The sequence below is a fragment of the Saccostrea cucullata genome, unplaced genomic scaffold, assembly GCF_032062105.1.
Source record: "Saccostrea cucullata isolate Sc308-1 unplaced genomic scaffold, CSIRO_AGI_Scuc_v1 ctg220, whole genome shotgun sequence".
Taxonomy (NCBI): domain Eukaryota; kingdom Metazoa; phylum Mollusca; class Bivalvia; order Ostreida; family Ostreidae; genus Saccostrea; species Saccostrea cuccullata.
The window spans coordinates 18,953-36,047 of NW_026931323.1; the positions used below are offsets into that span (position 1 = coordinate 18,953).

Sequence of the window (17,095 nt, forward strand, 5' to 3'; positions counted from 1 at the left end):
TACGACACATAACAAAATTTACACTTACAATGTTTATCATTCAAGAAGATAAATGATTAACAAGGGGGATGCCGTTTGCATTCTTTTTTTAGCTAGTATGAATGATCAGCAACATTAAGGTATTCAAACCCTTATAACAACAGATTCAATGAATTGAATACATAACAGATGTGTAGGTGTTGAATACTGTGAATATTTAGACATACATATGCTTAATTGCTACAAAAAATAATAAGATTTCCATTCATTTTAGTGTTCACAAGAAAATATACGAATAGAAATTTACAAACGTGAAGGAAATGCTGTGAAAAAAAAAATGTTACAACATGGGAGATTCTCTCAACAGAGTTTTAAGGGTACAAAGCTGTTCTCATTGTCATGTAAACATTGAATACTACTGCAAAACGTGTAAACAAAATCTATGTGATCTTTGTAAGGAAAAACACGTGACCAACCTTGACACCAAATATCACAATGTGGTAGTTGACTGTTTAAAGAGTGAAGACTTCATGATAGCAGAATCATGCGAAAGACACTTGAACAGAAACTACAAATACTGGTGTCAGTCATGTGAATGTCCAGTTTGTGAGAAATGTAATGAACATCATGGACATAAAATACTGGACATCAAATCTGCCTATAAAATTCAAAGAGAACAAATCTGGGACAGAACTGTTGATATCAGGAGCGAAATAATTCTGTACAACCATTGCTGAAATCAAGTTTGACTATGCTAGATGTCAAACAGGTCTGACTCAACTCCAGTTAAAAATGACATCACATGCCAAGACACAAAAGACACTGATAGATATACGGGTAAAGGAAACCAAAGATATATTCCGTTATTTGAACTCTAAATTTCAAAAGTCAAGGCAAACAATTAAAAGTATAGAGACATATGTCTTCTCTTTTGAACAGTCATCTAATAAACCAGCAAATTTTTTATCATTTATAAAAAGGACATCTCTACGCAGGATGAAGGGCATTCCAAAGACCATTGCATTTTCCTTCAAAAATGAAATCAACTTGAAGGAAATGGGTGAATTACAAGGAAAAGTCAGACTTATTGAGACTAGAAAAAGACAGGTGGAAAATGACCGAACCCTGAGACTCTTAAAAAGACCATTGTTACATAAAACTCTCTCTGTTCCAGGCACACATTGTTGTAGACGCATTTCTTTTGTGACGTCAGACCGGATCTGGGTAAATGATTACGGAACAAATCTCTTTTTGATCGACTGTACTGGTAACATTTTACTTCATCGGAGAGACGTACAAAATGATTGTCGCGGTTCTCTGACAGTGAGTCCAAGTGGAGAACTAATTTTCATAGACTTGGATTTCAATATCAGCAAACTTTGTAAGGACAACAAAACAAAAGTTATATTCATGCATGAATTTGAACTATTGAAACCATGGGATATTTACTGTTCTACAACCTCCGGAAATCTGCTTGTCCTGCTGAAAAGATGTGATCACTCATATTTCAAATGTGAGGAAGCATTAGTAATGATATTAAATACATTAGGGCAACTTGCTCAAATCATCCAGTTTGATATTGTAAGTGGTCAGAAACTTTTTAATAATCCTGAGCTCATCACAGAGAATCGAAATGGGGATGTTATTGTTTCTGACACGATTTACCGGAATTATTATGAATTTTCATGTTTGGTTGTGACAGACAGCAAAGGAAATCATCGCTTCACTTACCACGGACCAACAATTGACTCCAAACTAAGTCTGGAGCCCTGGGGAATCTGCACAGATTCGCTATCGAACATCCTGATAGCTGACTTGATAACAAGCACAGTGCAGATGATTAACAAAGATGGAAATTTTATTTCTTTGCTACTAACAAAAGAACACGGTATAAGTTATCCATGGGGTCTGAATTATGATGACAAAACCCACCTTCTCTGGGTTGGATCGGACGACAAAACATTGCGGGTATTCAGACATATCGACAGAAAGAACCACCTTGAAAATAGTTAAAAATAAAGTAAACTAATGATTAATAAAAATATTGTCCACAGATTATGTATGTATTTTTAGTATACATAGTATTTGGCTTTGTGTTGTAAACATGTAAAGAGTATATGTGCGTATACTTTATGTGAGTAGGAAGTGTTATTTCTCAGAAAGGTAATTGAATTTTAAGGAAGAACTTTTAAGAATGTGGAAACAGACATCAAGCCTAACTTTTACAAACCATTCTACATAACATGTCAATCCCCCCTTCGCCATAATACATGCATGGAGAGGCCAGGGAACCTTTGGCCATATCATACCTACATGTAATTATGTAACATAGAGTGTTCCATGGAACGCATGTGTCGCCTGCTTTGTAGATTCAATAAAGATGTATATAAATCTAAGTGTATGTAGGTAGCTATTTATTTACCACTGGCATGATGGTTCATGAGTGCACGAAATAGCATCCACACATACGTAGTATAAGACTGCGATAGAGTATGTCAATTAAAGAAAGTATGATCCCCAACCCTTAAATGAATAATTCAGTTGAAATTATTATAAATGATTATTTATCAATTTAATGTGTTCACTCTTCACGATCCGTTGTGGGATACCGATCCCGATATATTTAATATAATAATAAATCATTTAAATATCAGTTTGTGTGATGACTGAATATAGTATAATTTTTAAGTACAGTAATATGAGCGCATAAACATTTATAAATGCTAATTATCAACATCTTTCCTCTCAAAATTATCTAGTCTTAAGGAGGAACAGGACCTTGATATGGAAAGCCAACGGGTTCAAAATTTCAACTCTGTAATTCTTAAAATGTACACATTTGAACCTTGATTTGTAAAATGTAAATCATAATTTCATAATTTGTTAACTGTTATATCACAATTCGTTAAGTGTAAATTATCCATCATAAATTGAAAAGTGTAAAATGTAAATGCAAGTTATGTCAATGATCACGTGTAATTCGTAGACTTGCGAATTGACAACTTGTGAAATGTACTTTCGTGATTTGTAAATTATGCAAGGTGGCATATTAAGATGAAAGAGGGCACTATAAGGGTGGCAAGATATTTTGCCTCAAAGCTAAAATGATCCTTAACCGAGTTTTAAAATACATTTTAACAAACGGTATATAACAAGAGATTGTACAACAGTAATATTTTGTTGATTATAAACCGCTGTCAGTAGTGCCAGCTGCTAGACCTACATATATAAATTTAAGTTTACTTAAAAATTTTTATTGTAATCAATAAGTGTCCTCCTTGAATGTGAAAGTCTGAAATACTGTATAGCTGTGCTTTGTAATGTTAATTTTGTTCCATGTCTTACCGTGGTAGGAGAGGCAGAGATTGATCAATCAAAAATCTGACCAATTAAAATCTAACAAATGAAATTCTGACCATGCGGTGCGTTACTCTGCCTTTTCTTCCATCTACATCCTTGGAGGACGGACGTTGTTTCAAAGTTTGTTATTTATTTTATCAAGATTTTGGTGAGTAAATTTATTTCATTATGTCTTCTATGAGTAAAACTTCAGTTGTCATTCTTGGACACTCAATTGTGCGTCGTTTTCATGAATTCTTGAAATATGGTGACATTAGGTATTCTGCGAGCCTTGGTCTTGGAGAAACGCATTCCGTTCTGTACAGGGGTGTGGGTGGAAGAAAGGTTCGTGATATCATATCTAGGGATATGGAGAACGTATTTGTTTTAGGTCCCGATGTAGTTGTTTTAATGATTGGGGGAAGGATATGATTCCTAGTACAGATACTACATTGTTAGCTGAAAAATTGAACCTGTGGTATCGAAAATACATTGCCGCTATACAGTTGCAAAAATAATTGTTTGTAAATTATTGCCACGATTTGGTGTTCGTTTTGGGTACAATAATATTGCAGACAAAGTAAACGCAATATTGAGAGATGCATTGCCAGCACTGGGTTACTGCGTATTTTGGGAACATGGGAATTATTTCGTTTCTCCCCGTGAAGGAGACTGCAGTCGTAAATTTGTTCACGATGGAGTTCATCTGAACAGTCAGAGGAATGTTCATTTATATAGGAGTATAAGGGGAGCTTTAATTTCAGCGAGAAAATAGATATACATCTAAGTCATAAAAGTGTGTCACCATTTTGTTACTTTTATTGTTCGTCAATTTTTCAGATAGATATTCTTTGAAATTATACAACATTTTGTTATTTTAACAGTACGATAGGCATTTAGGATGTCTAATAATGTAAAACAGATTTATCCTTTTTCTGTGAAGAAAATTCGGTTGGAAAAAGTATCAGCAAATTTGATTGTTTCGTTGTTAGTTTAATTTTTACAGTACTTTAGGCGGATACTAAGTACAAGTTTCAGGCAGTTTTTTGGTACTTGCCAAGTTTCAACCCATTTGGGTTTTTTCATTTTAGTTTCGGCTTTTACCATGCAGATGGTGATTTTTTCCATCGTTTTTCTATTTGATATCTAGGAATGTATTTTAAAGCATTCCAGATTTATCCTTTTTCTGTGAAGTAAATTCGTTGGAAGAATATCCGCCAATTAGTTTGTTTCGGTATTAGTTGATTACTAAAATATTGACTGTAAATTTTTACAGTACTTTAGGCAAGTCCTATGTACAAGTTTCAGGCAGTCTTTTGTGCTTGACAAGTTTAAACCCGTTCGGATTTTTTCATTTTAGTTTCAGCTTTTTCCATGCATATGGCGATTTTTTCCATCGGTTTTTATTTGATATCTATGAATGTATTTCAATGCATTCCAGATCGACTTAACCTTTTTCTGTGAAGGAAAATCGTTGGAAATTGTCTGCCAATTCGTTTGTTTCGGTATAAGTTGATTACTAAAATATTGTGAAATTCTACAGTACTTTAGGCAAGTCCTAAGTACAAGTTTCAGGCAGTCTTTTGTACTTGCCCAGTTTGTACCCATGCGGGTCTTTTCATTTTAGTTTCAACTTTTACCCCGGCGATTTATTTTCCATCGCTTGTTTATTTGATAAGTCTAGAAGTGTATGTTGATGCCTTCCAGATTTATCCTTTTTCTGTATAAAAAGAAAGCAATTTGTTGGAAAAATATCTGCCAATTTGTTTGTTTCGGTATTAGTTGATTACTAAAATATTGTGAATTTTTACAGTACTTTAGGCAAGTCCTAGGTACAAGTTTCAGGCAGTCTTTTGTACTTGACATTTAGCCGTTTTGGCTTTTAATTCATGTTAGACCCACTTTTACCTTGATGATTTTTATATCGATTTCACTTCAAGTTGATTTACCTAATCATGTTCAATTCAATGGTCCAGATTATGGAGGAATTAAAATTAAAAAAAAATCAAAAAAATCCGCATTTCATTTTTGAAGGTACAAGTTTACTGTTTGTATTTGCCATCCCCTTTATGATATTTAGTCTTGTACAAATAGTTGTTTCTCATTATTCATTTATTAAGGTTTTATTGTTCTGCAACTGCGCTTAGATACATTACAAGCCCTTCAAGTACCTCGTTTGTAGTAGTGATGAAAACAATTCACAACAGCCGAACAGGTTGTTATCTGTGGGAAAGGCACTACAGCCTTCTTAGGAATTTGACACGGTGCGAGGGTTGTCGGCTTCAAAGGTGGTGATTTATAACTTATGTCAACCTTTCGTTTTATGTGGCGGATAGTTCTCACTGATCAGCATCGGCTTAGTGATGTTGACTAATGGCTTTTGCAGTCGCACAATGGGTGCTTTTATTGGCTTACGGCAATTCGGGAAATACAGATCTGTTCCAAAACACTTTTGGTTCTACTATTTACTCTATTTCCGGAAAAAATTTTGTCAACAACTGTAGGTGATACAGGGTGTTTTATCGAAAAGCGGCAGAATCAATGAAGTGAAAAATTAATTGTAAGAAATGGTTCATCACTTTCTAGTTTGTTGTATTAGATTTACACATATTACTGAGCGATGAAAGTGGTTATATAATGTAATGTTAAATATCAATATGCTCAAATACGTTGTCATGTAGGCTAACTGACTTTTACAGTTGCAGTTGGGGCCTACACTGGCTACAGTGAGGTCTTACAATTCTTGTTCATTGTCAATTAAGGCCGAAGCCTTTTACAGTTTATATTTATACATAACATAATATATTGGATACATACTTCTCCCTTAATTTTAAATTTATATAGGTATATATTTACCAGCATTATGCCAGGCAAAAGGAATAAAGCCCAACAGTCCAAAACAAGTCAGGTGAAAAGACCACGTCGTGCACAGAACGGAACTGGAGAGTCCACTACCAATGATGCTGTGGCTGTCGATGCAAGCACTCAACCCCTTGATGTTCCTCCTGAAACCTTGGCTGCATTAACCCAAACCATAACAAAGGCAGTCACGGAGAAGGTGTTAGCAGAGATAAAACCATTACTGCAACATCAGGGGAGTATCTCTGTTCATAATATGGGGAGAAGGGGGAAATAATGCTTCCACTACATCAAGCAATAGCTTAACAGCAAGTCCTTCTGGGTCAGTTTGTCAAATAACAAATAAGTCAGTGGATGCAAGTATTTCAGGATTGGTATCAGGCGCTGTAATCGAACACAGTTCACAGATTGTAGGTACTGAACTTCCACCTGCAGCAAATGTCGGTAAGAAATCAGGTTTTGTAAGCTCATCAGTACCGATAGAGGCAACTGTTTCTGACAAAATAAAAACTAAAATTTGGTCAAAACAATATGTTGATATGGCTCTGTTGTTAAAAAAGGAAAAGGGGAAAAGTAAGTATTCTATCAAGGTAGAGGAACAGGATCACACAGGTAAGGTGGTAATCCACAATATGCGATCCACAGATGACGACGAAGTTAGGGATGGTTCGTTATCCCTGCATGACTGGGTAACTGCGTGGAATAGGTATGTGACAATATATTGCATTAAAGATACACTTGCACAGCCAAAGCTTGCAAAACACATGGAATCGGTAAGGCAAATTGCAGAGGAAAAGGGGGACTGGAGAAAATATGATAAGGAGTTCAGGGAACTCATAGAACAAGGTGAGGTAGAATGGGGTGATGTCCATATGGAGATATATGTTAATGCTCGACTCAAACAATCAGAAAAGAAGTCAAGCAAAATAACACCAGACCGTTCGTCATTTGGTACGTATGAGGAAGTCCCTCAGGGGTCATGCTTTGCCTATCACAAAGCTGGAAGATATTGTAGGCTTGGTTCATCATGCAAATTCCAGCACAGATGTTATAACTGTGGTGGCTTCCATCCAATCTATATATGTAAAAAACCAATTCAACGGCCATTTCGTTTCTTGGACAAATCCAGAACCCAAAAACCATTTCAAGGAAATGGCACATCAACCAACACAGGTAATGCTAAATTCTCAAAGCCAACCTTGTCGTGTGTTGCCACCTTTGTGACGTTTAATAATTTGTTTGAAATTCTCAAAAGTATTATTAATAATGACATATAATTTTTAGCAGACACAAGATATCAAGATGAGAAATAAAACCAATTTTGTAAAGGGAGATAATCCAAATTTACAGTAATTACCACTTAGATTTAACAGAAAAATCATGAAAATGGGTCTGAAAACGCTAAAACATAACTTTAAACAACAAACAAATGGCGGAGGCGGGGCGGCAGGAGGTAAATAACAAACTTTGAAACAACGTCCGTCCTCCAAGGATGTAGATGGGAGAAAAGGCAGAGTAACGCACCGCATGGTCAGAATTTCATTTGTTAGATTTTGATTGGTCAGATTTTGAATGGTCAATCTCTGCCTCTCCAACCACGGTAAGACATGGAACATGTCATGTAGGCTAACTGACTCTTATAGTTACAGTTAGGGCCTACACTGGCTACAGTGAGGTCTTACAATTCTTGTTCATTGTCAATTAAGGCCGAAGCCTTTTACAGTTTAAATTTATACATAACATGATATATTGGATACATACTTCTTCCTTAATTTTAAATTTCTATAGGTATATATTTACTAGCATTATGCCAGGCAAAAGGAATAAAGTCCAAAACAAGTCAGGCGAAAAGACCACGTCGTGCACAGAACGGAACTGGAGAGTCCACTACCAATGATGCTGTGGCTGTCGATACAAGCACTCAACCCCTTGATGTTCCTCCTGAAACCTTGGCTGCATTAACCCAAACCATAACAAAGGCAGTCACGGAGAAGGTGTTAGCAGAGATAAAACCGTTACTGCAACATCAGGGGAGTATCTCTGTTCATAATATGGGGGAGAAAGGGGAAATAATGCTTCCACTACATCAAGCAATAGCTTAACAGCAGGTCCTTCTGGGTCAGTTTGTCAAATAACAAATAAGTCAGTGGATGCAAGTATCTCAGGATTGGTATCAGGCGCTGTAATCGAACACAGTTCACAGATTGTAGGTACTGAACTTCCACCTGCAGCAAATGTCGGTAAGAAATCAGGTTTTGTAAGCTCATCAGTACCGATAGAGGCAACTGTTTCTGACAAAATAAAATCTAAAATTTGGTCATAACAATATGTTGATATGGCTCTGTTGTTAAAAAAGGAAAAGGGGAAAAGTAAGTATTCTATCAAGGTAGAGGAACAGGATCAGACAGGTAAAGTGGTAATCCACAATATGCGATCCACAGATGACGACGGAGTTAGGAATGGTTCGTTATCCCTGCATGACTGGGTAACTGCGTGGAATAGGTATGTGACAATATATTGCATTAAAGATACACTTGCACAGCCAAAGCTTGCAATAGCACATGGAATCAGTAAGGCAAATTGCAGAGGAAAAGAGCATATTGATATTTAACATTACATTATATAACCACTTTCATCGCTCAGTAATATGTGTAAATCTAATACAACAAACTAGAAAGTGATGAACCTTTTCTTACAATTAAGATTCTGCCGCTTTTCGATAAAACACCCTGTATCACCTACAGTTGTTGACAAAAATTTTCCGGAAATAGAATAAATAGTAGAACCAAAAGTGTTTTGGAACAGATCTGTATTTCCCGAATTGCCGTAAGCCAATAAAAGCACCCATTGTGCGACTGCAAAAGCCATTAGTCAACATCACTAAGCCGCTGCTGATCAGTGAGAACTATCCGCCACATAAAACGAAAGGCTGACATAAGTTATAAATCACCACCTTTGAAGCCGACACCCCTCGCACGGTACAGTGTCAAATTCCCAAGAAGGCTGTAGTGCCTTTCCCACAGATAACAACCTGTTCGGCTGTTGTGAATTGTTTTCATCACTACTACAAACGAGGTACTTGAAGGGCTTGTAATGTATCTAAGCGCAGCTGCAGAACAATAAAACCTTAATAAATGAATAATGAAAAACAACTATTTGTACAAGACTCAATATTATATAAAGGGGATAGCAAATACAAACAGTGAACTTGTACCTTCAAAAATGAAATTCGGATTTTTTTTTTTTAATTCTTCCATAATCTGGACCATTGAACCGAACATTCAGAAACTATTAAGTTCCTGTCGCAAATCAAGACCTTCAATGGATATTCGTTTACCAATAACCATAGTAGTTCTGCATAAAATTTGTGATGCTTTAGAACATACAATATCGAACATATATAAAAGGGCATTATTTCAAACAATGTTTTTATTGGCTTTTCATGGCTTCCTCAGAATAGGAGAGATAACATCAGTTGGCACTGCTAATAAGGTTTTACAAGTTTCACAGATTACTTTTCAAAAAAGTAAAGTTTTGATTCACTTTCAAAATTATAAACATTCTGATGGTAAAGTTTTTACTCTTACAATTAATTCTTGCAACTCTTTAAAATATTGTCCAGTGGGGGCATTAGAACACTACATTAAGATGAGAGGGAGGACCGATGGGCCCCTTTTTTGCTACCCCCAAAACACTGCAGTCACAAGGCAAGAATTTTCAAACATATTAAAGCAAAGCCTCATGTTTTGTAATTTGGATGTCAATAGATTCAAAGGACATTCCTTTCGAATCGGAATGGCCTCTTACTGTGCATCACGAGGGATGAGCGATAGTCAGATTAGATTCCTGGGTAGATGGAAATCGGATGCATTTAAATATTGCATAAGACATGTGACACCATGTTGATATATGCTTGAGTGGAAGTGGATCCTCGGAGCAGATTTGTTTTGTTTATTGTATAGGATCTCGACTTTGAAGTGATTTTCAAGAGTATTAACGAATGGGGGCATATGTTTATCCCTCATCCAGAACAATAGTGCCTAAGTCATTTGTTAATACTTAGGCTAGTAGGTGACAAGATCGCGTGCATATAAACATTTAAAATGGTGAGGAAGCTTACAGTGTGAAATATTTTCCAATATGGGGGCATATGTCTATCCCTCATCTAAAACATTGCTTGAGTAATCCTTAAATGAATACCACATACATGTGAACTTAGTAAAAAACATCGAATAAGATGATGATTTGCGACTATAAGGGCATATATTTATCCCTTATCGGACATTCTACATAGTGATACATTAATACTTGGGACCCACAGACATAATACACTAGGAATAGTAAACTCATTTGGTTGTGATGGGGGCATATGTCTATCCCTCATAAGACACTTGTGAATTCAAATTGTTGTTTTATTGCATGACGGGACATATGTTTATTCCCATGTTTGTAAATTTGACTCACTTTTGGTATGATTTATGTTTGAGGTGTGTTGCCCTTTATTTTTCCTTTATGGGTCTGAACTTTCCCTAGTTCGGTCAAGTCAGTGGCGTTTTCAGACCCATTTTCATGATTTTTCTGTTAAATCTAAGTGGTAATTACTGTAAATTTGGATTATCTCCCTTTACAAAATTGGTTTTATTTCTCATCTTGATATCTTGTGTCTGCTAAAAATTATATATCATTATTAATAATACTTTTGAGAATTTCAAACAAATTATTAAAGGTCACAAAGGTGGCAACACACGACAAACTGTTTTACAGACTTTTTACTCATTGAAGGAGGATAAGATAAGGTGTTCTAGCTTTGAAAGGATTATGGAAAGAAATTAACCAGTTGATGGGTAACCGGGGTATCAAAATACTTATTGCATTAAAATAAATAAATTTAAGTTTACTTAAAATTTTTTATTGTAATCAATAAGTGTCCTCCTTGAATGTGAAAGTCTGAAATACTGTATAGCTGTGCTTTGTAATGTTAATTTTGTTCCATGTCTTACCGTGGTAGGAGAGGCAGAGATTGACCAATCAAAATCTGACCAATTAAAATCTAACAAATAAAATTCTGACCATGCGGTGCGTTACTCTGCCTTTTCTCCCATCTACATCCTTGGAGGACGGACGTTGTTTCAAAGTTTGTTATTTACCTCCTGCCGCCCCGCCTCCGCCATTTGTTTGTTGTTTAAATTTATGTTTTAGCGTTTTCAGACCCATTTTCATGATTTTTCTGTTAAATCTAAGTGGTAATTACTGTAAATTTGGATTATCTCCCTTTACAAAATTGGTTTTATTTCTCATCTTGATATCTTGTGTCTGCTAAAAATTATATGTCATTATTAATAATACTTTTGAGAATTTCAAACAAATTATTTAAGGTCACAAAGGTGGCAACACACGACAAACTGTTTTACAGACTTTTTACTCATTGAAGGAGGATAAGATAAGGTGTTCTAGCTTTGAAAGGATTATGGAAAGAAATTAACCAGTTGATGGGTAACCGGGGTATCAAAATACTTATTGCATTAAAATAAATAATATTAAACAGAAGGTCTCGTCGGTGAACTTCAGAAGGATCTATGATTTTCAGTAAAAATTTAAATCAATGATCATTTTATAATTTGCCCAAACTATAAGATTACTGATTATTGACATACTTCCGAAATTGGTATTTTATGAAGAAAAATGATTAGAGTTGTTCATGATATGGATCTATAGATACATTTGTATAACGTACGTCACCTTCTTATCACTGTCAGATTATGACACATGTTTATTGTTTACTCATATTAATTTTGCAAAATTTAAAGGTTTTAATCATTCAGAATCCTTTTATTCAGTGAAAAATATATGGTTTTAAGTATCTAAAGAAAGACACATACAAGGAGCAGCTTGTATAAAATCGAATACCCGTCACATTGTTAATCCGGAAAAAAAGCAGGTTGATCATTACCAATCGAATTTTATATTTATACTTTTTTTGCCTTTTCTAATATTTAAACATAAGCAACTAAGAGTACCACGAAGATTTTTTAAACAAAGCAAGTACTTATGTAGTGTTCTCAAATAACAAAATATCTCAGTGGTACTCTTAGTCGCTCATAGTTTTTAGAGCGTAAGAATGCTGAAAATACTGTAAATATTCTTACTTTTTTCATGATCATGCAGAATCAATGTCCTCTAAAATTTATTTTATGGACGAATGAGAAGAAATCTAATATGTTTTATAAAAAGTAGGTGTTTCCATTTTTCAAATGACTGGGGTGTCTTTTTATTACAAGTAATCTATTTTTCTTAGAAATTTGGGGGCCATGCGACATTACTTGTCATATCTTGTTTTTTTATGTCGAAGGTTAAAGTTTGTTAAAAGTAGGTCAAATGTTACTTATGAACGGCAATGGTCAGCGCTTTCATACTGCCCATATTTTATCTTTTAGACAAGACCTTTTCTTAGAAAGCAACAACCTTGACTCTTGGACCTTGACCCTAGAGTTTGTCCTACCTTTAAAAATGTTTTGAACAGGTGGTACTAGGGTTCTATATTTTACATTTTTATTTCTTATTTAAGGTACCAAAATATTTGATCTGCATTTGAGAAAGCTTATCTTATCCTCATTGATATCCTGATTGAGCTTAGTCAAACGAATCATAGATAATTTTGTAAATTAGGAAAAACAGGTCTCCGATTGAGGGTTATTTAAACCCCGTCCCAGAGAGACAATGCGACGTTAAAGTTTCAAGTTTCACGGTGTTGAATTTGTATCATAATCCTGGAATAGATGTCTCTCTTGTTAAAAAGGGGATGGCGAGGGTATTAACGAAAGGAGAGAATAACAAATGAATGCATAAAAAACCATTTTTTTCTGTTTTAGAATGCAATTTATTTAGGGAAAACTTTATCCTATGCAGATAATAATAAATTTTTAAGTTAGGCATTTGCAAAGTGCTATGATATATTCATTTATCTCATACGTGTTGGTGATACAGGCCGTTGGATAAACTTATGCTTTTTCAACGGGTAGATGCTTTATCAATAGCAGTTTTGACGCTTCAAAATTTTATTTGAAACTTTTACTTGTAATCCCTATTATTGCACTAATAAAATGAATGATAAAGAGCGATAATATCGTTAAAAGCCAGAAAAAGTGTCTTAATTATTTTATCAAGAGACCTGTATTGGCTACTTGAAGACAGATCTATACGTTAATTACCCCCCCCCCCCCCGCCCTTAAATTGTTTTGAAATTTCGGAGAAAGTAAAGCCTAGCAGTTAAGTTATTGTTATAAGATTCCTTTAACATCTTGAAGAAGGCTTTCTTATATTATACTACGTATGCCTACCTAGTAATGTGAGTGTAACTTACCATTGATCAACAATGAATCTACAAGTAGGTCCCTAGCCTTGCCTATCACGTTTTGTACTGCCATTGTCCAAAGAGTTCATTTTCATGATCCAATGGTCCTTACAACTTTCAGTCAGAAGTCCGTTTGATGTAAAGCTCCAGCAATTGTCACATAATGTTTTCAAAGATGCAGATAGCAAAAATTCTAAATTTTGAACACGATCTACTTTCTTTCGAGGTATGTCATAACATCAACGGTGCTACGTCATCAAGTTATACGTCATCAATTTGAATTAGCAATCATTCATGTAGTTTGGCAGGGGAAGTCTCAAAGTTTTGCTGAAACGAAAGTCGTATGAGATAAATAGAGTATCTATAATTGTGTGATTTGATATTGGCTTTATCCAACTCGTTGAAATGGTGTATATTCGCTCGGCAAGCCTCGCAAATATATACACCATTTCAACTCGTTGGATAAAGCCATTATCTAGATATCCTCTATTTATAATATCAACTAAAATTAATATTAAGTAGAAATTCAAACATGAAATATGGAGATAATAAATAGCAATTAAGCTCAAAGGTCTATTAATGCAATAAAAACCGAGATCGAAACAAGAAGCTCAAAAGATTTCAGAGGTGTAATCAGGTGTCATGTATGAGTAAATTGCCCTTGTTAACCAGTCATTACCGCCGTGTGTTCCTCTTGTCATGATCAGGAAAACAAATAAAAAAATCCGTAGACATACCACTTTTCTGGTATGACAAATTAAATGTTTCATCTACATGTATCAAGAAATGGCTATTACATCCAGTATTCGGATCTGTGCCTCTTGATTTTTGTTGTATGGATCCGCTGAGAGATGTCACTGATATGCATTTAAAGCAGCCTGGTAATTTCCAGAGATTTGTTGACAGATTCAACAATCTGAAATGAGATATATCTAATATCCTTGGTTACAAAGTCTCCTTGTCTGTCATTGACTATGACCTGAAGATTGTACAAAGCTGCTTGTGAACGTACCATCATGTCAACATGTATGTAGCATAACAACTCTAACATGTATAATAGTACCAAAGTGGTACATGTATGCGTAAAGCTGACAAACAATTTTGATAGCTGTAATACTGTTCAAGCATCAATTCATTTATGTACGTGATTTTATTAAAAAGTCTCACACGCCAGGCTACAAATTTTCTCATTTTCATAGTTCAGGAATGACCGTGTGATACCTTAACATACATTTCTGAAACTTTGAAACAATTATGAATCACGTATGACTTTGCTAGTCTTTCTTTTGTCGTCTTTAAAATAAATAAAGCCTCGAAATACCTGCATGTTTTGTAATAATACATAGCAAGATACAGCATGTCAGAAATATTTCCAAATCTTGCAACGATTTCATCATGTTGAAGGACATTCTATCAACAAGGTAAACCATTCTGTTGGCCCGTTTTGGTTCATTAGAGCTTACAAAATGTGATACAAAGTTACCATATCTTCTGTGTATTAAGAACGCAATTTTCTGAAGAATTGAAAATTAATGTTTTTTCTGTAACAAGAGGAATTGGCACTCCTTCAAGGGTAAACTCATGAACTGTTCTATCGACTGCAGTACCCTTGTGCTGCAAGAAAGATTGGCGTTCTGATTTAATTTGTATCATATATACTCCCTTCACGAAACACTAGTTTATGGAACTCATCCTCAGAAATAAGAGTGTTTACATCAATGAATACAGCAAGGTGTGGGTTATAGAAAAAAATGCATAACGTGGGACCTCATACTGGTATTTTCAAACAGACGTGTTAAACCTTTCTCATATGAAGCATTAAATCTGGAAAAAAGTTTCCTTTGTGCGGCACCAGCAACTTTAGTGAGAAACATGTTATTTTCTGGAATAAAGAAGTTAGGACAATAACCGTCATACACCCATTTTAGAATAACTTTAAAACATACCCAGAAACCCTCTAAAAAATTTTGTGGACACAAGCAAGGTATAGAATGGTTTTGAAGTGTCCAGAATACAGCTGTTTTAACATGATAGGAGCATAATAATTTGTTTTCAACTGGAATCGTATTAACAACCTTCTTTAGAAAAAGCTTTAACAAACCATAAGTTAAGAATTGGCAATGATTCATAGAGTGTACAAGTTTTTGTTCCGCGGAAGAAAAAGAAATTTTCCATTCGATGTCTTCATGATTTCCAAGTTTGTGTCCTACGGCAACAAAGTGACAACCGCCTTCGACTATATCTTGTACAGTGTTAGATGAAGGCCAATATTGACACTTTGTTATCCATGATGATGCTGGTGGAGGCCAAATATTACTGACAAAACATTAAGCAATGTCAAATTCTAGACCTTCCCTATTAACACTCGTACACGGTCCATGTATTTTAATATCACGTCCATTTTGTAAACTTTTTATCTGTCTGTGTAATAAACTGGATATACAGAGTCTGCCGTTTATTCTGATGCAGGAATTGAGGAGACATTTGCATTTATTGGGTCCATGTATCAAAATTTTAAGTAAAGCAAATCCAGGAGGACTTTCAGAACAGTCAACAAGAAAATATGATAAATTGGATGTACAATTATGCTCAGCTTGAGATACGTCCCAGATCACGACATCGCGCCTCGGCAAGAGTTTCACGTCGATATTAGACCCCACCATTCTGAAACCTTCTTTGTAACTTCCACTCTCCATGTAACAAAAGTTCATGTCGGACTTACAGTCAATGGACAAAAGTATTCGTTATTTTCAAAATGGCGTCGCGTTGTTTACGTTCACAACGGGAGTTTTAAACGTAGATTTGTATACTTAGAATTAAAGTCACTTACCTAATATTTGGTCAGATTTCCCTTCATACGGATTACTTCTTTAATCCGATCTGGAATAGATGCATAGAGGCTGTGGACGTATTCCAAGGGGATGTTTTCCCACACTTGTCTAATTGCCTCAAACAGCTGATTGCGACTTTCAATAGTTGCGAACATGCCTTTAAGCTCTCTTTTGATCTTTAACCAAATGTTTTCAATCACATTTAAATCTGGAGACTGAGTTAGCCAATCTGTGCAGTTAATATTATTTTCGGTCATATAGTTTTTCACTACGAGAGCCCTATACAGTACGGGAGCATTATCGTCTTGGAAAACATAGTCTTTGTTCGGGAAATGTCTGGCTATTACAGGCCATAAATTATAATCAACAATTTCTAAGTATTTGAGAGCATTTATATTACCTTCAACAGGTACAATAGTTCCCATACCATCAAAACACATGCATCCCCAGATCATAAGTGTTATTCTCCTTTTCGATGGCGGACAAATCAAATGGGGACTGTTCGCTTCGGCGTCCTTTCTCCATATATACACACGGTTATCTGTCCCCATAACAATCTGACTTTCATCGGAAAATATTTTTTTTTCCATTTATTATCACTTTTCCAGTTTTTTCGTTCTTGACACCATTTTACCCGCTTTTTTCTGTTCACACATCGAACCACCATAGTCTTCCTTGCACGTTTCCTTTTGTACCCTTCTTCACGTAATTTTCTAAATACTGTTTTTTCACTAAA

General features: G+C 35.2%; 2 protein-coding genes across 2 annotated transcripts; both read left to right on the forward strand.

The window, feature by feature from the left end:
• The first annotated feature begins 771 nt into the window (after window positions 1–771).
• Window positions 772–1,992, forward strand: LOC134232166 (uncharacterized). Its single transcript, XM_062714112.1, has one exon. The coding sequence runs from the start codon at window positions 772–774 to the stop codon at window positions 1,990–1,992; it is 1,221 nt and encodes a 406-aa protein (XP_062570096.1).
• Window positions 1,993–5,678: 3,686 nt separating this feature from the next.
• LOC134232167 (uncharacterized) lies at window positions 5,679–8,279 on the forward strand. Its single transcript, XM_062714113.1, has 3 exons — window positions 5,679–5,878; window positions 6,163–7,383; window positions 7,966–8,279. The coding sequence occupies exons 2-3, from the start codon at window positions 6,717–6,719 to the stop codon at window positions 8,277–8,279; spliced, it is 981 nt and encodes a 326-aa protein (XP_062570097.1). The 5' UTR covers window positions 5,679–5,878; window positions 6,163–6,716.
• Window positions 8,280–17,095: the final 8,816 nt, after the last annotated feature.

Coding starts and splice junctions, on each gene's coding strand:
- LOC134232166 (XM_062714112.1), top strand. CDS start 772: ATGACATCACATGCCAAGACACAAAAGACACTGATAGATATACGGGTA.
- LOC134232167 (XM_062714113.1), top strand. CDS start 6,717: ATGGCTCTGTTGTTAAAAAAGGAAAAGGGGAAAAGTAAGTATTCTATC. Junction 7,384..7,965: donor CTCAAAGCCAACCTTGTCGT/GTGTTGCCACCT, acceptor AAATTTCTATAG/GTATATATTTACTAGCATTA.